Source organism: Pipistrellus hanaki (assembly GCF_964339955.1).
Source record: "Pipistrellus hanaki genome assembly, chromosome: 1".
Lineage (NCBI taxonomy): Eukaryota > Metazoa > Chordata > Mammalia > Chiroptera > Vespertilionidae > Pipistrellus > Pipistrellus hanaki.
Genome location: NC_140503.1, coordinates 149,012,960 through 149,035,721, shown reverse-complemented (window position 1 = coordinate 149,035,721; position 22,762 = coordinate 149,012,960). Strand labels below are relative to the sequence as shown.

Sequence of the window (22,762 nt, the reverse complement as noted above, 5' to 3'; positions counted from 1 at the left end):
CTTACTAAAGCAAAAACGTTCTAATAGCCAATTGTTTCCAAGATAGGATGCAAAATACTAAAGTACTCTCTGAAAATACTCCTTCATCTGGCACACACCAAGTCTAGTAAGATTTAGAAATCATGGCAGAAATTGTTAATGAGATTAATCTTAAAAACCATATAAAAGGGCATAACTTCTCAGTAGAAAATTTCTTTTAGGTCATATTTTATAATGACTAGATCTAGTTATTTCAACAACCCGTTATTTTGTTTTTTAATATTTTTATTGGTTTCAGAGGGGATTGGAGAGAAAAAGAAACATCAATGATGAGGGCCAATCATTGACTTACTGCCTCTTGCACAAATCCCTCTAGCCCACAACCTGAGCATGGTACCCTGAACAGAAATTGAACCATAACCTCCTGATTCATAGGTCAACACTCAACCACTGAACCACACCAGCTGGGCCAAATACATTTTTTACTCAAAAGAGAACCTGCACTTGAAACACCATTGTATAACACGTTTCAGATGGTTCAAGTCATGAGATGGTGCAGGGTGTTTATCCAGATGGTAAAGCACCAGTAAGACTGAAAGAAGGGTTCTTGAAATCATACAAAGCTAGAATGGCAGGCTAGAGTGAGACTATAAAAGGCCTCAAAGGTCAGGCTAAAAGTACCTTCCATCCTGTGAGCTACAGAAGCCAATACTGACAAGTCAAAGTGCTTAAATACAGATGAGAAAGAAAAAGACCTCCAGTCTAAATGGATTGGCAGAGTTTATGGGATTAAAATAAAAATTTACAGTCTTACAATTTAGTGGTCTTGGGGTTCAGTAGCTGTCATAGCAACAGAAGATAACTAAAGAGGAAGAAAAATATTGAGCAAGTGTAGGACAAGTTTCAAAGTCAATTGCAAAGAATCTCGGGTAGCTTTTTACATTCTGCAAAAAATCAACACATGTATCAGGCATATTAACTTTGTGGAACAATCCTAATAGCATAAAAGCTAGACAGCTCCCAAATCTAGAATAATTCCTATAGGTTTAAAAAAAAAAAAAAAAAAAAAACACATCAGACTAAAGTTTAGATTCTTCTTCTCACCATGCTTAAATTCCACACGGCTTAAATTCCAAAACCATGGTATGTTGTTTTTCTATGGTTATGAACATTCAATTTCTCTCCCACCCTCAACCCAAAAGCTTATCTCTTCCAGAAATAATGAAACTTCCCCTCAGGACACCCAATTTGTGTCCTCTATTACTTCACTAAACAAATATATTCACTAAGAACTTTCAGGACTTTTTCCAAAGGCTAGAACATCACTTAAGCCTTAATTTGAAGTATGGAAAAATAAGTTGTTCTCCTGACACTAATAAAGGTTTGAAGCAGTAGCTCAAAAGTGTGGTCCACAGACTTCTGCTGGTTATTTTCTACTAGAGGCCATGCATGGGTGATGTTCCTCAGCCTGGACAGCAACTGAAGCCTATCTGGGGGCCAGGCAGCCAGGAGGGAGGACCCTGGTAAGTTGTTCAGCCGGCCCCCTAATCAGGGCAATCAGGGGGGCCTGCAGACCAACCTCCTGTGGTCCCTTCCCCTTGCCAGCCAACCCCCACCAATTGAGGCTAATGGGGGAGCTCGAGTAGGGGTAGGAGCCACAGGTTGGCTATGGGAGCACACTGGCCACCAGGGGGCAGCTCCTGCATTGAGCATCTGTCCCCTGGTGGTCAGTGTGCATCATAGTGACTGGCCAACTGGTCGTTCAGTTGTAATGTTCACTTAGGCTTTATATATATATATATATATATATATATATATATATGTGTGTGTGTATGTGTGTGTGTGTGTGCACGCGCATATATATATGTATATGTGTGTATATAGACTAGAGACCTGGTGCACAAAATTCATGCACTTGGGGTAGGGGATTGATCCTCAGCCCAGCCTGCACCCTCTCTAATCTGGGACATCTATCTCACAATCCAGGACTGCTGGATCCCAACTGCTCACCTGCCTGCCAGCCTGATCACCCCCTAACCACTTCCCTGCCAGCCTGATCACCTCCAACTGCCCTTCCCTGCCGGCCCGATCACCTCCAACTGCCCTCCCCTGCTGGCCCAGTCACCCCCAACTGCCCTCCCCTGCTGGCCTGATCGCCCACAACTACCCTCCCCTGCCAGCCATCTTGTGGCAGCCATCTTTGACCACATGAGGGCGCCATCTTGTGGGAGGGCGTGAGGGTCAATTTGCATATTACCTCTTTATTATAATAGCCAGGTTAATTATAGAAGTAGGAAGTAAATATCTAGAAAGTTTTCTAGTCACCTGACAGTACCTTTATGTCTGTAGAATCCAATAATACCAAATTCAGCTTTATACCATAAATGCATCTTTTCATCTCTATCCTACTTTACAGAAACATTAGATTGGAAATAGCTTAAAAATAAACTAGTTTACTACCAGAGTATAAGAAACACTGGTTTAGATCACATACTCTTTAGTACCTATCAATAGGTTGGAATCCTAGCTGTCACTCACAGCTGTATAATTTTGGGCAAGTTCAACATCACAGCACCAAATAATGAATAACAATACTAATGGGAACCCATTTCCAGTAGCACTGTCTTATATTCCCCCTTCCTTACATCACTATTCTTTTGGTTGATTGGAAAGACCACTGGGGTATTAATAGAAATGTCCATGTTGAAAAATGACAGTTGCAGTTGCAAACCCAACATTTCAGTAAACTGAAGGCACTATACATAAAGACATAAAATAACGAGCAGAAGGGTTAGCAAAAGAATTGAAAAGGATGCCTTTATGATTTTTAAAGTGGTAACACCAATTCTCACACTTCAACCATACTATGAGTTTTCACTTGATAGGCAACATTTACTAAGCAGCAAACTATCAATGAAGATGCTACATATTTTTACTAGTACGTACATACATTTTAACATCCTATATAATGAAGAGGTAAAATGCAAATTGACCCTCACACCCTCACAAAATGGCTGCCAACAGGGGAGTTAGTGAGGGAAAAACCAAACGACTGAACAAGCAGGCTGTGAGGGGCAACCAGGCCAGGAAGGGGGTTAGTGAGGGACAACCAAATTATTGAAGAACAGGATGCATGGGGTGACCAGGCAGGCAGGCAGGCAGGCAAGCAAGCGATTAGGAGCCAGGATTGTGAGAGGGTGCAGACTGGGCTTAGGGGACACCCCTTCCATGCACAAATTTCGTGCACCAGGTCTCTAGTAGTACATATTATCTTAACACTCGAGGCCCAGTGCACGAATTCATGTATCAGTGGGATCCCTCGACCTGGCCTGTGGGATTGGGCCGAAACTGCCTCTCTGACCTCCCCCAAGGGGGTCCGGGGCTGCAAGAGGGTGCAGGCCAGGCCAAGGGACCCCACCAGCACAATCGGGGCTGGAGAGGGACCTGGGAGGTTGGCCAGCCAGGGAGGGACTGTGTGAGGGCTTCAGGGTGTGCCCACCCCATCTTGCTCAGTCCCAACAGGCCAGACACCAGCAGCAAGCTAACCTAACGTTCAGAGTGTGTGCCCCCTGGTGATCGATGCACATCATAGCAACTGGTCAACCAGTCAACTGTCTGCCCCCTAATAGTTAGTACACGTAATACCAAGGAGTTGAATGGCCTTAGTATATTAGCATTATTATGCTTTGATTGAACAGACAACATGACACTCGGCATATTAGGCTTTTATTATATAAGATATTCAGTCTTTACAATTCTATTCTCTCCCCTCTTTAAATCTAAGCCCTAGGAAGTTAACATGTCCTAGCTGTGAGCACATTTAAATCCAGGACTGTCAGTGTTCAAGGCCAAGAATCACCATATGCTCCCCTGTTTACCTGTTTGTTGCTTCAGCATTATCAATATTATCATTACTATTACTACTACTAGCACTACTACTACTACTACTATTACTTGAACCCTCCTTCACTCTCAAAAGTACTGAAAGATGTACAGCAAATTATACAGTTACCAATATACAGCACATATTGGTAACTGTATATTGGTAACTGTATACCACAACCTGAAGCTCAACACCTTCACTATAGTGCAAGTACATGTCACTGCCAATAATCTAAAAAAAAAAAAATAATATACCTCACCCTCCCGTCCAAACACATACACAAATTCCATTGGTAGAAAAAAAGTAAGTGCCAGCCGAAACCGGTTTGGCTCAATGGATAGAGCATCGGCTTGGGGACCTAAAGGTCCCGGGTTCGATTCCGGTCAAGGTCAACCTTGGTTGCGGGCATGTCCCCAGTAGGGGGTGTGCAAGAGGCAGCTGATCGATGACTCTCTCTCATCGATGTTTCTAACTCTCTATCTCTCTCCCTTCTTTTCTGTACAAAATCAATAAAATATATTTTTTTTAAAAAAAGTGCCAAACATTAATTATAGTGAATTTATTTTATTATGCCAAGACAGCGTACTAAATGTCTGTGAACAAACGTCTGAGAAATACATGTAAGTGTAAAATAAAAGCCTCTGCTACAGAGAAAAATTTAATACAAGATATATAAACAAACTTCATAATAATTTACTCTTTCCATTTCCAAGCACTCAGTCACCAGGTCTCTCTCTTTTTTTTTTTTTTACCAAAGGATGGATTTCTCCCCACAACCAGCATCTCCAATATTAAATTAGTATAATTAAATACTACATAAGAACAAGTAGACAGTCTCACCAGCCTTCTTAGGAATAAAAAATTGCTGTAAACACTGAATATTACCCCAATTAATCAATTGTTTTGGTTCTTAGTTTTCAAATATGTCTACTGTAAAGAAATACCAGCTAATCTAACACCATTCATCAGAAACGTGTGCCTGTGGACTTTGCAGGTCTTCTTCCTACTCTGAAACAAAGGATTAAAATGGTAACCTTTGTGCCATAAATTAAAAAGTTGAAGTAGAAAAAGAGCACATGGAGACTTAGCTAAATACAAACCTTTTGTTTTTTTTTTTAAAACTGATTTTAGAGAGAGAAGAAGGGAGAGGTAGAGAGAGAAACATCAATGTGAGAGAAAGATGGCTCAGTTGCCTCCAGCACATGACTCAACAGGAGATGGAATCTACAACCTAGGTATGTGTCCTGACCAGGAAATGAACTAGCGACTCTTTGGTACATGGGAAAAGGCTCAACAAACTGAGCCACACTGACCAGGGCCAAGCCTTTTAAATTTAAATTGCTGCTCATATGAGGAAATTTTTTTACTTGCATAGGATTGTGAGACCCTATGTATCAATTTTGATTCTAAAGACAGTACTCTCTAATATTCTTTCCAACTAATGTAAAATATCATCTGAACAAAAAATCCTGAGGTATCGAGAGGAGCTTTGATGATTTTTACAAATTGGGCTGTGTTTAAAATTATTGGAAAATTGGTAGCAGAGTATGTGGATGCTACACAGACACACTCCCATGACCAAACTGGAATTACATTTAAAATACAGAACATCCTGAATAATCAACTGAAGACTAGCTGAGGAGAACCCTGATGACCAAGAACAGAAAGTGGAGACTGCATAGAGACTAACACTTGCTATCCAGGCAGTTTTGCCTCAAGGGAAGACAGCTGAACTCTGTATTGAAAAATACTTTGCCCCACAGTATGGAGTGTCTGAGGACCATTAGGAGAACGAAAATAACTATTAGCCTCCAGGCAGAAGCAATGGCCCCACATACTGTTGGAAAAACTTTTGCCACACCTGAGGGAAATTCAAGTGGGAATCGATTAGACAGTCTCTGAAGGCTTTAAGTCTTTGCCTCATCTAATTAGTCATAAACAGAATTTGACACTGTCCTGCAGTAGAGATTGAGAGGTATTGGGGATCTACCTAATTCATAGTCACAAACTCAAACAGGTGGCCAAAATGAGAACACAAAGAAACAACCCCCAAGTGAAAGAACTAGAGAATTCTCCAGAAGAGATAAATGAAGCAGAGAAATTTATCTGATACAGAGTTCAGAGTAATGATGGTAAAAATACTGAACAGTATAAAAAAAGATATAATAAACATAAAAAAAGAACAGTCTGGGATAAAGAATGACATAGTACAAATAAAGAACACATTGGAAGGAATACACAACAGATTAGAAGCTGAAGACTGAATTAGTGAATTAGAAGACAGAGTTGAAATTATCACTCATTTAGAGAACTAAAAAGAAAAATAATTAAAAAACAGGAGGACAGCTTAAAGGTGCTATATTACAATAGCAGGTGTGCCAGAAGATGGAGAAAGCGAGAAAGGAATAGAGATCATATTTGAAGAAATAATGGTAGGAAACTTCCCTAACCTGGTAAAGGAAAGTCACACAAGTTCAGGAGGCACAGAGAACTCCAAACAAGAAAAACCCAAATAGATCCATGCCCAGACTTATAATTAAAATGCCAAAAATTAAAATAAAGAATCTTAAAGGCAGCAAGAGAAAACTGTTACCTGCAAAGGAGTTCCCATAAGACTGACACCACACCTGATTTCTCGTCAGAAACTCTAAAGGCCAGAAGGGAATGGCATGAAATACTCAAGGTAATGGAAAGCAACGATCTGAGACCTTGATTACTATATCCAGCAAAGCTATCATTCAAAATAGTTAAATAAAGAGCTTCCCAGACAAAAAAAAAAAAAAAAAAGCTAAAAGAGTTCACCACCACCAAGCCAGCATTATAAGAAATGCTAATGTGGTTGCTAAGAAGAAGAAACAGAGAAAACCAGCAATACAGAATTAAAATGGCTCTAAGTACTTCTCAATAATAACCCCAAATGTAAATGGATTAAATGCTCCAATCAAAAGGTGTAGAGTAGATAAATGGATAAAAAATATTAACCTGTCCCATTGTGAATACAAAAACACAAGCCAATTATATACTGTCTACAAGAAACCCACCTCAAAACAAAAGACACACACAGGATGAAAGTGAAGGGATGGGAAAAAAATTTCAAAAAAAAAAAAAGCTAGAGTAGCAATACTTGTATCTGACAAAATAGACTTTAAAACCATAATACTAAGTGAAATAACCCAGAGAAAGATAAACATCATATGGTCTCACTCATTTGTGGAGTATAACGAACAACATAAACTGATTAACAAAAATAGAGCCAGAGGGGGGGATATATACTAGAATATAATGAAAACAATCTATTATTTGCAGATTTTTAATATTTTCTATAATTTTTGTGATATCATACTATGTTAGTACAGTTTTGGTAATATACTTAAAATCCTTTTATTCTTAAAATAAATGTTTATTGCATGTAATATTACTATAGTAAGATTTTTTTCTTGAATAATTGGTATTTATTGCATACAACATTATTATATTTAAGATTATTTTTCTTGGGGGGAGAGGAGACAAAACAAAACACAAAGTCCCAATTTAATTATGGAAATGTTGTTCTTGAAAAGATCAGGGGTCAATCCCTGAGGAATCACTTGCTGATCGATGTTTCTCTCTCATTGATGTTTCTAAGTCTCTATCCCTCTCCCCTCCTCTCTGTAAAATAAATAAATAAATAAATAAATAAATAAAATAAATATTTTTTAAAATAAAAAAAAATAAAATCATTAACCAAAAACTCCTGCCCTAGCCAGTGTTGTTCAGTGGTTGGAGCATTAGTCCATGCACCAAAGGGTTGTGCGTTCAATTCCTGGTCAAGGTATGTGCGGGAGGAAACCAAATGATGTGTCTCTCTCACATTGATGTGTGTCTGTCTCTTCCTCCCCTCTTCCCTAAAAAATCAATAGGAAAAAATATCCTGGGGTGAGGATTAACAAAAAACGAACAAGAACAAAAACTCCTAAAAGTAAACCCACTGATCTGGGTCAAAAACAAAGAGCTAGAAAAAGAAACAAAAAAATGTTAAAGCAGAAGAGACTAGAAAAAAGAAAACAGCTTAATAAGAAGCATGAATGGGAAATGATATGCAGCGTCAAGGCAGATGTCAAAGACAAACAGTGGCATCTTCAAAGAATTGCAACGAGGGATAGTGTTGTACAACTCTTTAACTAGTCATAAGTATTAAAAGAACATTGATGAGGTTAAATAAACTAGCAGCTCCATTAGAAAGCATGCTAAGTTGCTATCAACTGTTTTCAAGGAAGATTTCATCAGTGTTCGAAGAAGGATGGACATAAGTACAAACAAGAAAAGCTCAACTGGAAAGAACTCAAAAGCCAAACAAACTTACGTGAAAGAAGAGGACCTACATTCACTACTGGTGGAAATGTAAACTACAAGAGCCACTATGGAAAATAGTATGGAAGCTCCTCAAAAAAATGAATAGAGTTACCAGTATGGGATATTTATAATGGAGAGACTGTGCATGGGGGGACGGAGGGGAAGTCAGGAGGTATACTGTAAAACACCCTCTGCACTTTCAATTTTGTAGTGAACCTAAACCTGCTGTTTAAGAGGGAAAGAGCCGGGACCGGTTTAGCTCAATGGATAGAGCGTCGGCTTGGGGACTGAAGGGACCCGGGTTCGATTCCGGTCAAGGGCATGTACCTTGGTTGCGGGCATATCCCCAGTAGGGGGTGTGCAAGAGGCAACTGATCGATGACTCTCTCTCATCGATGTTTCTAACTCTCTATCTCTCTCCCTTCCTCTCTGTACAAAATCAATAAAATATATTAAAAAAAAAAAGAGGGAAAGAAAAATAAAGTCTGTTTAAAAGGGAAAGTAAGAAAAAAAGAATCTACAAACAGGTAGAGCAAATTATTACCGTAGGACACCTCATTATTGAAATTACTGTTATTTAATTTCCTCATGTCTATCTAAATGTTTCAAATTTGGTACAACAAAGTTATACTGAATCCCAAATACATACCTGAGTATATTCTGGACTGCTCCCTCTGTTCCAATGATGTCAGTTCCCAAATCCATCAATATAACGTTTAAAAGTTAACTTTGTTCAGTAATGCTTTTTTTGTTGTACAGCAAGTTCCCCACTGCCCCTTTTCCTTTTCAGCAATTTTCCGCCAATTCTCATTTACTTATTCTTTCAAATAAACCTCACAATCATTTTATAAAGCAAGGGTTTGCAAACTTTCCTATAAAGGACCAGAGTGTAAATATTTTAGGCTGGTGATCTTTCTATCATTTATTCTTAGCTATTAGGCTACACAAAAATAGCCTAAAGGTCAGTTTGTGGAATCCAGCATAAAGCATAGTTCCCAACCTACCTGCAAAGATTTTGGCTTTTTGGTTCAGTTTTACTGAACTTAGGTATTCAAGAATAGTTAACATCTTCCCAATAATAAATCTTTTTCAAAAGTAAATTGTGATTCTTTATTAAAGTTTTCCTTTGTATTCCTCAATAGAGGTGTATAGCTTTTATGAACTTGAGGCCTAGTGCATGAAAATTTGTATGGAGAGAGGGGGGGTCCTCTCAGTGCAGTCTGTGCCCTCTCAGTCATCCCCTTGGGGGATGTCCATCTTTCCAGCTGTTAGTCGAACGTCCTTAGTGCTGCCGCGGAGGCAGAAGAAGCTCCCGCCGCCACCAGCGCTGCACTGGCCAGCCATGAGCCAGCTGCTAGCTGAACAGCACTCCTCCTGTGGAAGCACACTGATCATTAGGGGGCAGCTCTTGCATTGAGGGCATGCCCCTGGTGGTCAGTGGTGTCATAGCAACCGGTCATTCCATCATTAGGGTCAATTTGTATATTACCCTTTTATTAGACAGGAATAGGATACAGCAAATTACTTGTTAGATATATAATTCCTGTCCACGTGAAGGCACTGGCACTTTGCTACATGAATGAGGCAAATTGCTAGGTTTACTATTCTTGGTACTTTTTGCCTAGTTCTATAAAACGTGTAACACTGTATTCTAAAATCAAAATGCAACAAAAAATTACTTCTAAAATGTCATGGTAACTTTTTTATGTTTTTTCTATTCAATAATGCAGTAACTGTAAAGGTCCACAGAGAGCTGGGTTAAGCACTTAAGAGGGCCTGTCATATGCCAGGCACTCAAATGTTTGAATAAATGAGTGACTCTAACTTTGTTCCCTCTCAAAATTCCACTGAAACTATAGTAAAGAAATCTTCTTTTAAGACGACAACTGTGGGGAGAGCAGGGTAAAAGAAAGAGCTGGAATGTAGATGGAGGATAAGTGGTAACTGATCAATGTGCACAGTTAGATCCTTCAAGTCAAGCAGCTGACAGCATCTTTAGAAAAGGGTAGTGAAAGAAGAGCATAATTAAAGAAAATTCTATGAGACTTTTTTGCAAAATAGATTCCTGAATTCCCCTCCCCCTACTCCAAGGCACTAGGATTGTTGCCATATGGGTTCAAAAATAAAAAGAAAATAAGCAACGTAGAGGAAACAACAAAAAAAGAAAATGCCTTTTAAAGTATGTATCTAAAAAAATATAAAAAATAATATACCTGTATCCTTCAAAAGAATAAGTTAAGATTTTGTATACATACAAAAATTATAAGAAACCGTAACAATTCTAAGAAACCATACAAGTAAAAATTCAAAAGACCAGAGAGAGAGAAAGAGATATAGATAGAGAGAAACATTTGAAAATTTAAAATATCAGGCAGAAAATGTTGGAAAATAAATGAAATTTCCCAAAAAATAAAGCAAAAGAGAAGGAATTTGAGAGCAAGATTTAATTTTTTTTTTAAGCCAGGTTAACTGGGGGTTGGGGTGGGGTGCAAATGGGGGAGATAACCACACATTGGTACGGTAATACCTTAACCAATAAAAATAAAAAATAAAAATAACAATAGTCAGGGAACCAGTCCAGTAGATATACTATATAACTGTTTCCAAGAGGAAAAAAAAAGAAAATAATATCAAAAGTGATAATAAATGTCTAAGTGATGAATTTGAGTTGCAAATATATCATATTGAAAAAGTCTAATAAGTACTCAGCACAACCAATAAAAATGCTCATACTAGCCGTGGTGAGTGTGACTCCATTGGTTGGGCGTGATCCCTTGCACTGCAAGGTGGCCAGTTAAGATTCCCAGTCAGGTCCCATGCCCAGGTTGTGAGTTGGCTCTGGTCCCAGATATAGGAGACAGCTGATTAATGTTTCTCTCTCCCTCTCTCTCTCTAAAATCAATAAAAACATTAAAAATACTGATAATAAAACATGTCATTTGTCATTGTGAAATAAGAACAAGGAAAGAGTCTACAAATTTCTGGGGAGAAAGAGAACTGGTTCAATTTAAAAACAAAAACAGCCATCAGAAATCAACAGCCACAACCAAAATTGGCCATGAAGCAATGACTTCGAATTCTGAAGAGAAGAATTCCACACCCAGCCCTAGCTGGTTTTGTTCAGTGGGTAGAGCATCGGCCTAAGGTCACGGGTTTGACTCTGGTCAAGGGCACATGCCCAGGTTGCCGTATCAATCTCCAGTGGGAGACATGCAGGAGGCAGCCAATCAATGTTTCTTTCTCATCACAGATGTTTCTATCTCTCTCTCCTCCCTTCCTCTCTTAAGTCAATAAAAATATATATTTTTAAAAAGAATGCTATACCCAACCAAACTACAGATATATAATTAGACAGATGTAAGGTCTCAAAAATCTTTAACTCTCATTGGTAACTATTTTCAAAAACTACTGGAGATATGATCCACCCAACTGAACAAAAAAACAAAAGGAGCACAGAAAATGAAGTGGTCCAACAAAGAAGTCAGATGAGAGAGAATCAGGAAAAAAATAAAAGGAGATCCAAGACAGACAGGCATGCACCAGATATAGAGAATAGTGGTACAGTTTAGAGCAATGTGATTCAAGCTACCTTCATTTGATAAGGCTGCTGTGACAAAGATGCCTATTATTCTACCCTTAAAAAAAAAGCCTATTTCCTGACCTGAACTTTTATCTATACTTAACCAGTGTTCATGAAGCTTTCTTTCCTCCATGCCCTGCTCCCTGGAACAGCTAAGAGTTTCATATCTTTAACCTAACTACCTAACTCTTAAAATATATAGAGCAGCTCACTCCCACAGACCACGCTCCTGAATGAAGTTTAATTAGCTAGCCCATACCACAGCCCCATCAGATAACTAACTGTGGAGTCTTGTTTCTCAGAACACGTTCATGATCTTGCACACTGGTTTCCCCAAGAGGGGCTCTAGTAGAAATTCCAGGAAATGAATGCCAAGCAATAACCCAGAAAAGGTGTTCAGCTTATCTTCTCTTGGGAACTTCATCTAACATTAGCAGTTATTAACCTTTTCTTACATACCTAAGTTTTTAGGTTTTCAAACTAAAACACATTGCTAAAAGGAACATGTAACACTGGATTAAACTGTAATTATACCATTTAAAAATTCAAGGGAAGGATTAACGGAAGTCAGGATGGGGGGAAATATGAATGTGATCATGAATACATGGTTCTTCAGTATATTACTCTAACACTTATGCACATGTATTTTATATTTTTCTACATATAAACATTTCACAATTTGAAAGGGGAGGAGCTTTAAAAAAAAGTAGTCTGGTAGCCAACTATAGTCACAGAAGGGAGTTTTTTTTTGTTTTGTGTTTTGTTAATCCTCACCTGAGGATATTTTTCCATTGATTTTTTGAGAAAATGGAAGAGAAACAGAGAAACATGGATGTGAGAGAGACACATTACTGGTTGCCTTCACACATGTCCTGACCAGGGCCAGGGATCAAGCCTTGACCGCAATTGAACCCTGGACCCTTCAGTCCGCAGGCTGACGCTCTTTCCACTGAGCAAAATTGGCTAAGACAAGAAGTGTTTTTACTTGAACATTTGAGTTATTAGATTTTTAACACTGTTGCAAAAACATTTATCTTACAGATATATTACCTCAAGTATGGAAGGATATATAGAGAAAAAGGTTACTGATCAGAGCACTGAAATGGAAAATGATTAGAAATAATCTAAACATTGATCAATATACTACTAGAAATAACTATGATCAAGACCAAATCATGTACATGTGAAGATTCTCGCTGGGCATCAAGTATGTGTTACTATGTAATAATGAGGACATATGCTATGCCACATGTGTGCCTGGGAACAACATTTTTTTTTTTTTAAACTACCTTCTGTCTTAAAGGACTTTTTAAAAAATCTATTTTATTGATTTTTTACAGAGAGAGAGAGTTAGAAACATTGATCAGCTGCCTCCTGCACCCCCTTCTCCCCCACTGGGGATGTGCCCACAACCAAGGTTCGTGCCCTTGACAGGAATCGAACCTGGGACCCTTCAGCCTGCAGGCCGATGCTCTATCCACTGAGCCAAACTGGTTTCAGCAGGGGAACATTTAAATAATAATCCCAAAATGCTAAAATGGAAGAAAAAAAAAAAAAAAAAAAAGACCAAACCATGTAATACGTATCATCAGAAAAGAAAGCTTTATGTGTTGATATGTAATGCTTTAAAAGACATATTAGGTGAAAATCATAATATCCCAGAACAGTGTACATAATAGTTGGCTACCATTTTTTCTTTAAAGAATATGCAGCCCTTGCCAAAACCGGTCCCAGATTTGATTCCAGTCAAAGGCATGTACCTTGGTTGTGGGTACATCCCCAGTGGGGGGTGTGCAGGAGGCAGCTGTTTGATGTTCTAACTCTCTGTTCCTCTACCTTCTTCTCTGTAAAGGATCAATATGTTCTTTAAAAAAAAAAGAATATGCAGCCCTGGCCAGGTGATTTTCAGTTGGTTGGAACACATCACCCTATGCATCAAAAGACTGCAGGTTCAATTCCTAGTCAGGGTACATACCTAGGTTGCAGGTTCAATCCCTGGTCAGGCATATATCAGTAAGGGAGGCAACCAATTGATGTTTATATTTAAATTAATTAGAGTCTACAATTCATTTCCTGAGTTGGACTAGTCACATTTCAAGTACTCAATAGCCATATGTGGCTAGCCTGTGCCATGTAGCATCCTTAATGTTTCATGTTAACTGCGGGTTCAATTCTTCCTGTACACATAAATATAATTGAATTCTTTTAAAATTCTAACTATTTTATTTGAAATATTTTAAAACATTATTCTGAAAACAGGACCATAGGTGTCACCAATTGCTAAAAAGGTCTATTTAAATTTTAGGCCATGTGCATATATTAGTAATTTAAAAGTAAATAATTAAAACTTACATACTATAAACCAAAATCCAAGATATTTCACAATCCTAAGCATTATTTTTTTAAAACTATATAAGTTCAATTGAAAAAAAAAAAAAAATTATATATATATCCTCCTCACCCCCCTACACCACTGCCCATAAATCATCTGGTACATCCTTTTAGTTTTGATTTTATACTTAATTTATTTGTGTATGATGATAACTTATACACTGACTTTATTCTTAAGGTACAAGTTGTTTTACTGAAGATAAAGAATTGCACTTTTTAGTTTGGGTTGAATTTGTTTCTTTTTTTTTTTTTAAAGAATAGTAATAAAGCTTGAGGCTGGAACTTTATAAAAAGTATTTATCCTAAGATGTTAAGAGTATTAGGAAAAAACTGTGTTGAGTTTCCAATTAAAATATCAAATTATCTTGCCTTAGTTAATACTTAAAAGATTTTAACTGCCGAAACCGGTTTGGCTCAGTGGATAGAGCATCGGCCTACGGACTGAAAAGTCCCGGATTCAGGTTCGATTCCAACCAAGGGCATGTACCTTGGTTGCGGGCACATCCCCAGTAGGGGGTGTAGAAGAGGCAACTGATTGATGTTTCTCTCTCATCGATGTTTCCAGCTCTCTATCCCTCTCTCTTCCTCTCTGTAAAAAATCAATAAAATATATTAAAAAAAACAACTACTATTTAACTCTTTGCCAAACCTCTCACCAAAATTACTAAAATAACAAAGGTAGAGAATAAATTCCATAATCTCAAAAATTTTTTAATGTACTACTGTTTTCACTAGCAAAATATTTTAACTGGCAAATCATTTGAATTGACAAGGTCCAGAAATTAAATGAGAAAATGGAGACAGGAATTGACAATTACTTTGAGAAATCTACTCATAAAGTTCTGGAGCAATTACTAAAATATGACCAGTATCTACTCGATTAGTCCTCAGATGCAGATACCAAGTTGCTATTTATTTTCATATGATTCTGTATTTCAGTTACCAAAGATTGTGGTAGCCTAAAAACAAATATCCACACATTTTCTGTTATAGCTGTAGCAAAATATCTAGTGCAGTGTTTATCAAATTAATCTTCCCAAGCTGCATTGCATGCCTATTGGAGAGCCATGGTTAAGAACACATATCTGGAACTTGGCTGCTTTAGTTTGAACTCCACCCCACCACTTACTAGCTGTGTGATCTTGGACAAGTTAGTCACACAAAGTTACTTAATCTCTTTGTGCCTTGATTTCCTCATCTGTGAAATAAGAATATTACCTACCTCACAGGGCTGCTTGTTAAGGATTAATATGTATAAAGTATTTAGTATGGTGCCTGACAGTATATACTGCAAGTGCTTTATTTTAGCTATTACTAAGAAATAAAGATCTGTCTATATTAAAAATAGATATAACGGACTGTGTTTTTTGTAAAAGGCCATTTTTATTAAGCCATTTGCTGGAAATCCAATGCTGGTTAGATTTGTCATAATTCCACAGAAACTTACTGAACACAGTGTGACTAAAGTACAGCTTCCCACTGTTACTGTGAAATAATATGTCAAAAGTTCCAACTGGAGGGTTGTGGGTTCGATGCCCAGTGGGTGGCGTGCAGAAGACAGCTGATCAATGATTCTCATTATTAATGTTTCTCTTTCCCTCTTCCCTTCCTCTCTGAAATCAATAAAAAAAAAAAATTTTTAAAGTTCCAACTGGGCAAAAAAATCTTACTTTTCTGGTTACATTCTTGGGTCCTGGAAGTGATTTATTCAGCATGTAAGAGGTAAATGTGATTCTTTTTTTCTGACACAATTAGGAACTTTTGAAGAAACACTAGTGATTTTTACGGTAGAGATAGGAGTGGGAAAGGTATCTGAGGATTGTGGATCATAAGCTTTGCATTTCTTGCTAATGGCCAAGGACTGATAATCAAAAGGCAGCTATGTGAATTTCCTAGCAAAGAGAGGAAAAGGGCCGAAGCCCGTTTGGCTCAGTGGTAGAGCGTCGGTCTGCGGACTGAAAGGTCCCAGGTTCGATTCCGGGCAAGGGCATGTTCATTGGTTGTGGGCACATCCCTGGTAGGGGGTGTGCAAGAGGCAGCTGGTCGATGTTTCTCTCTCATCGACGTTTCTAGCTCTCTATCTCTCTCCCTTCCTCTCTGTAAAAAATCAATAAAATGTATTTAAAAAAAAAAAAAAAAAGAGAGGAAAAGGTGCATACACTATGTATACATGGATACACCGGCATGCAATGTATTCATGAGCACTATAAATGTCATTTAGTTCTTCATAAATGACAAACTGCCATCTCAGAACATTGCATTAAAACATTAAAATCACTATAAGTAAGAGGGGATATATGTACTACTATATGTAACATTTTAAACAAAAAAATAAAAGAAAAAATAATAAAACCTCTATAAGTTATCTTATTTACATTTTTTAGCTAGATTTAGAATGTTCAGTCTTCAAGGTCATATAGATATTTAAATTAGACTATAACCCATATTTATTTCCTCTGTCAAAAGAGTCTCTATGACAAAGACAGAACAAGTCACAGGTACCAGAAGAACCAGAAAATTTCCAGTAGTAGCAAGGAAGAAAAAGTAGAAATTACCATTGCTACAACTATTTCACAGGTTCCTTGATTGTTGGCATTTCTATATTCTTAACCATATATAAATTAAACAGAATATTTTATTAAAATGTTTTGCTTAAAATTTTCTGTCCAGCTGAAACCAGTTTGGCTCAGTGGATAGAGTGTTGGCCTGCGAACTGAAAGGTCCCAGGTTCAATTCCAGTCAAGGGCATGTACCTTGATTGTGGGCACATCCCCAGTAGGGGGTGTGCAGGAGGCAGCTGATCGATGATTCTCTCTCATCAATGTTTCTAACTCTCTATCCCTCTCTTCCTCTCTATTAAAAAATCAATAAAATATATTTTTTAAAAAATTTCTGTCCAAATTGGGTAAATTTACATAATTTATTGTACATCTTTAGTGTGTGAACTATGTATCTCTAAATTGAATTTCTCCATGTCAAACAATTATACATAGTAGTAATTTAAAGTATAAAATGAAGTGAATTTAGAATATAAATATCAGATTCATTTAGTTGCTTTATGAATGAATTTTTATATACTGAGTTCTTTCATTGAAGCAAGAACATGCATATTAATTTGCAAGATCTGCTTGTCAACCAGTCTTTGGTTAATAAAAAACACTGAATTACATGACATATTTGTCAGTATGTACTTAAACCTTATTTACTTTTAATAAACTCTCCAATACAAAGCATGTTTATAAAGGATAAAAAAAGAAACAGATCAGCCGACCGTCCAAGTCAATTCCACTTTTTAAATTAATGTACAACTTTACATACTGAAGAGACACAGTGTAAAAACAAGTAAAATTATATACCTTCAGTTTAACTAAAAAATAAAATTTATTCTCTTACTTTAAAAAGAGCTACAAGTACGGGGTGGAGGGGGTCAATGGGAAAAAGAAAAAACAACAAAGGGGACATCTATAATATTTTCAACAATAAAGAAAAATTTAAAAAGAAAAAACAATTTTTTTAAAAAAAACTCAATAATAAAGAATACAGAATGAAGATAAAGCTAAAAGAAACATGTTCTGCTGGAGACAAAATCACCTGGGGAAAGCAGCCTTGCAATCTTCACCAATTAATAATGAGTCTAATTTGATCCAGCCACATTTCAAATGCCAAAAGTACAACAGAAGAGTATTGTTTACCCCAATGTTCAAAATATTGCCATATTCACTGTAAAGAGGGAAAATGCTTCCTTTAATTTACCCTATCAAATTTCTCAACAAATTTAATATAACTGAACTTATAAACACACACACTTGAGAAAAACCACACAATATCAAATAGAACTGGGTGATATTTTATGTACATATATAAAAAGTCCCCTATGAAGGGAGGGTATGTATTGGGGGGGGGGGGCGGTAATGTTAAAATATGTACACAGATAATAATTTCATTAAAAAAATGAAAAAATTTAAAAAATAAATAAATAAAAAGTCCCCTATGAAAGGTGGGACAAGCAGGGTGAAAAAAAAAAAAGGTTCTTTAAGTGCCCAGCAAAAAAGCAGTAAGAAAAGTTAGAAGCTAGCTGAAATAGCAATGAATAAACACTTTGTAGGCTTCAGTAGGGATACCTCAATTGCAACCAATACTAATCAGCTGCTTTAAAGAAAATAAAAACCACTATTTAAAGTTGTCCAAAAATTATAACTTATGGACAAGGATGCATTAAAAGTACTGAAAAATCGCCAAAACCGGTTTGGCTCAATGGATAGAGCGTCGGCTTGGGGACTGAAGGGTCCAGGGTTCGATTCCGGTCAAGGGCATATCTCCAGTAGGGGGTGTGCAAGAGGCAGCTGATCGATGACTCTCTCTCATTGATGTTTCTAACTCTCTCTCTCTCTCCCTTCCTCTCTATACAAAATCAATAAAATATAATTTAAAAAAAAGTACTGAAAAATCTTCATTTTCACCAAAAATGAACATTTCTGCACTATTATGTGTGTGTGTGTGTGTGTGTGTGTGCGTGTGTGTTTTAATCTGGCTTTCCACTTTCATACACTTTGTTTTTAAGTTCACTGCTCCCCAAATTTAAATGCAGAATCCAAATCATCCTGGGACAGCACTATACTGTATTACTGATTGAGAATTAAGCTCACTAAGCATTTACATTAAACAAGGTATAGGTTCACATCTTGTATAACTTCGTTGGTACAATGTTCTACAATCAGGATCCATAAATATTTACTGACTCAAAATAGTCTTTCAACACTGTAGCTCTGTGCTGTTGAAACAAAACTGCATCATTTTGCAAAATCTAAAGTATCTAAATGTTACTGGGATTTCTCAGAATACGTTACTGTTTAGAAGTTTTAACTTGCCACATTACCAGCTGTAATTGTTTTTTAATGACACTGGTAAAGTGTGTAGGACAAGCAGATATGGAAGTGAATATCAAAACCCATTAAAAAGAATTTAAGCTAAAATTTTACAGATTTTTCTTAAGTCTTTACTTACGTAACATTAATACCCCATAGTCAGCTAATTGTATCAGAAACTTAAGAGACAGTTTTGTAGTCAATCTAATTTTTAGGAACATAAATGAAAACTGATACCAATAAAAGAATAAGTAATCAAGCAGACAATCTCCCTTAAATTCTGGCAACAAGGTAATAGTTTCCATCAATATTGTAATGGGGGGGGGGAGCCTCAAAATATATATATATTTATCGTTTTCCCATGGCTAGTTTTTTAAATAGCTTAAACAAATTGGCAGACAAGTACCAAAATCACAAACTAGCATTAGATATACAAAAATATCTGGCAACCCTGGTCTAGAACTGGTTCCAGAGTGTCAAAAGGATTTCTGGATGTTAATAAACTCCATTATACCTCTTAAAACAATGTCACTTAGACGTGACATTCCTAAACAGCCACACAGGCAGGCCTACAAGTTCCAGGGAGCCAGCGCTGGCAAACCCAAACTATGGCCAAGATACCCTCTCCTTTGGGAGGGGGAGGAGGGTTAAAACACCAAACTTTCTGTCCTGGGATCTGCTTGCTTCAAATAAGTTTAAAATGGTGCCTAACTGGAGAGGAAAATGGATCAAAAAGAAAAAAAAAAGGAAAATTAATTTTCAAAGTTAAGTTCCTATTTCCAGTAAAGTATGTCTTTAAAAAGAAGGAAAAAAAAAAGTGTTCTGGGCAGTCAACACTTCAGAACGGGATCCAGACTCATTCGCATTCTCCGCGGCGTGCGCACGGCGCGGAGAAGATGAATGAATGAATGGAGGACACAGGCGTGTCTGTGTGTGTGCGAGAGGCGGGAGGTCCGGCCGGCGACCAGACCCGCGGCGGCGGGCGGCGAGCGGCGGGCCTCGCTCCTCCCCCTTCCCTCCTCCATGACAGCCCGGGCTCCGGCGCGAAGGGGCGAGAACAAAGTGATCCCCCTTCTCCCCGCCACCACCCTGCACCCCGCTCGGGAGAGCTCTCCCCGCGAGACACGGGGCTCCCCTCCCCGCCCCAAACCTTTCTCGCCTCCCCGGCCGCCAAACCCGCCAACTCCCGGGCGCGCCGGAGGAACATGCGCTCGGCGAAGGCCGGAGCTCCCCGGCGGCGCGTGCCACGGCCCCGCTCCCGCCGAACGCGCCCTCCCGCCGCGCGCGCCCACCGGCTCCCGGCCCACCGGTCCAGCGGCGCCCCGCGCGCGACCGGCGCCCCGAGCGCTGGAGGGAGAGAGAGAGAGAGAGAGGAGGGAAAAGCAGCCCGGGCTCCCTCCTCCATCTCATTTCAGGCCGGCACGCCGCCCACCCTCCCTGTCTCCGCGGCTCCCGGCGGCCGCTCCGAACCAGCCCCGAGCGCCCTTCCATCCCGAAGACGATTCCCACACACTAATCATCGCGGGGCCCGGACCCCCCTCTCCGCCCGCGGGGGCCACCGCGAGGCGCCGCGCCGCCCCTCCCCCTCCCCGGCCCCCAGCCCGCGGTCCCCGCCAGAACGTGTGCGCTCCACGCCGCCGCCGCCGCGGCCGGCCTCCGGGGCGCCCCCAGCCGCCCGAGGGCAGGTCAGGCCCACGGAAGGGGGGAGGGGGCGGCGAGGCACGGTGTGTGCGCGCCGGGAACGCCGTCCCGCGGAGTCCCGCAGTCGGAAGCGGGACGGGGCGCGGGGCCCGGTGGGGGTGGGGACAGAAGGCAACACTCACCGGTTCCACAGTCGCCATCTTAGATCGATGTGATCGCACAACCGCTCCTGAAGGGGGGGCGAGAGGAAGAAAAAAATGAGATTCAAACCGGGTTGGCTGGTTACTATCCACGTGACGGACGTGTCCGTTTGGCCTCGGCGGCGCCTGCGCAAGACTGCGGCAGCGTGGGGGGGGCGGGGGGACGAGAGGCTTCTGGGAAGTGTAGTCTCTCGCTCTCTTTCGCGCTGTCTCTTTTTTTTTTAAGGGCAAAGAGATTTTTTTTTTTTTTATAAAAAGGGCTGGTCACGTGGTCGGTGGGTAAGGCGCGCGGTCCTCCGCGCGGCGCGCAGCCGCGTGCCGGTGGGTGGCTTCAGTCCTCTGGCCTGGCGCCCGGGTCGCTGCCGTCGCAGCGCTCACTGCCAGGCATGCCTGCCGAGCCCTTTGTTGCCCTGTCCGCCCATCTTCCCCGGGGGGGTTTTGGGAACTGCAGGCTCAGCACGCACAAGGAAGCTTCATTTGTCTTAGTTGAGGTCCCAATACCAGTTGGCCTGTGTGCTTATTTAGTTTTCTTTTGACTTCCCACCATTTTTTTTTTCTCCTCGTTTCAATAAGAGGCGGCGGCGGCGGCGGCGATGGGGCGTCGTCGTTGTGTTAGCAACCGACCCTCCCGGGTGCCCCGGGCTCGGCTAGCGCGGGTGGTCCCTCGCCATCGCTGCGAAAGGGGCCGGCGGCGCCGCCCACGGTGCCCGCTCGCCACAGGTCGGGGGAGAGTGGAGGGGGAGAGGGTGCACCCGGCAGCTTTTCCTGCCCCAGATCCTGAGAGGAAGAGCTCAGGGCTAAGTCTGGCGTGGAAGCAAAAAAAAAAAATGATTTGCAAGCGCCGCCCTCTCGGCCCCACTATCGTGGTTTCCAAAGGGAGCGGGAACAGCCCGGGTCCAGGTGCCCGCAGGGAAGCCGCGCCGGCCCCGCTGACTCAGCCCGGGCCGGTCGGGGCCGTCGCCAGGCCGGGTCAACTGTGACTCCGCGTTGACTCACTGTCCTCGGGCGAGTGACTGAGTCAGCCCGGCCTCCGCGGCTTCGGGTAGGAGCCGCGGTGATAATACACTTACCTCACAAGGGTGTGCGGGGGTGAGGACTGTAAACCGGCTTTGACAGTGCATCAGACTCTGTAAATGCTTCCTAAGGAGCCACCTCGTGCCTTCCTAAGGATCAGCTACTTCCTGCTGTGTGTGTGTGTGTTTAAATAATGCTTTAAAGTTTTCTTTTGTTTACTTTGTTTCTTGATCATTTAAGCCAGTGCAATGTTAATGTTTCAAGGCAATTTTTTTTCCTTGGGGAGGGGGAGGGGTGGAAGCGGAAGAGGGTGGAGGGTGGATAAATGGTGACAGAAAAAAATGAAATACATTTTTAAAAAGACAATTTTTTTTTCTTTATTTTTTTCTTTATAACAGCAGCCGCCCTCAGGAGAAGCTTTAATCTCCAGGAAAATATGGGTTATATTCACAACAATCACTGGCATTTAGGAATTTATCCCCAAGCTGGCTTCCTATATGTCCTTCTGCACAGTCGGAAAAAGAGAAATCTCGTAGAGCACCACTGTAATGTTCTCATGAGAAAGCATTGTTATTAATATTTTCCATGCTGCTTAGGAATGTTAACACCAAAAATCAGTATAAGCAGGCTGCCTGTGCCTGCCTGCTTGTAGTGTTACTGATGTGCAGCGCTGTGTCATACCTATTATTGAGTACATAATGGTTGCTTGAGTTGACTAACTCATAATTGAGGCTGTATAAGAACTCAAAACCACTGCCTGTTCAAGTTTTGATTTACGTGGTTCGTCAGATGTTTGCTGAAAGCATTTACCTAGTCTGCATAGCTCTAGTAGGTGTGAAGTATAGATGGAATTCTAAAAGATTAACCAATAAATGGA

General features: G+C 40.1%; 1 protein-coding gene across 3 annotated transcripts in view; it reads right to left on the bottom strand.

Annotated features, from left to right (window-relative positions):
• EIF4E (eukaryotic translation initiation factor 4E) overlaps nt 1-22,054 on the bottom strand; it is a 47,705-nt gene extending 25,651 nt beyond the window's left edge. The window contains exons 1-2 of one of the 3 annotated variants that reach the window (XM_084895242.1): nt 21,942-22,054; nt 20,854-20,900 (exon numbers count right to left, since the gene is read on the bottom strand). In XM_084895242.1, coding sequence (XP_084751368.1) covers nt 20,854-20,871 — 18 coding nt within the window. In that variant the 5' untranslated portion in view covers nt 20,872-20,900; nt 21,942-22,054. Of the gene's footprint in view, nt 1-793; nt 843-20,180; nt 20,557-20,853; nt 20,901-21,941 lie in introns of those variants that run through there. The other 2 variants (XM_084895241.1, XM_084895243.1) reach the window with 2 other exon arrangements.
• Between the last annotated feature and the right edge of the window lie 708 nt (nt 22,055-22,762).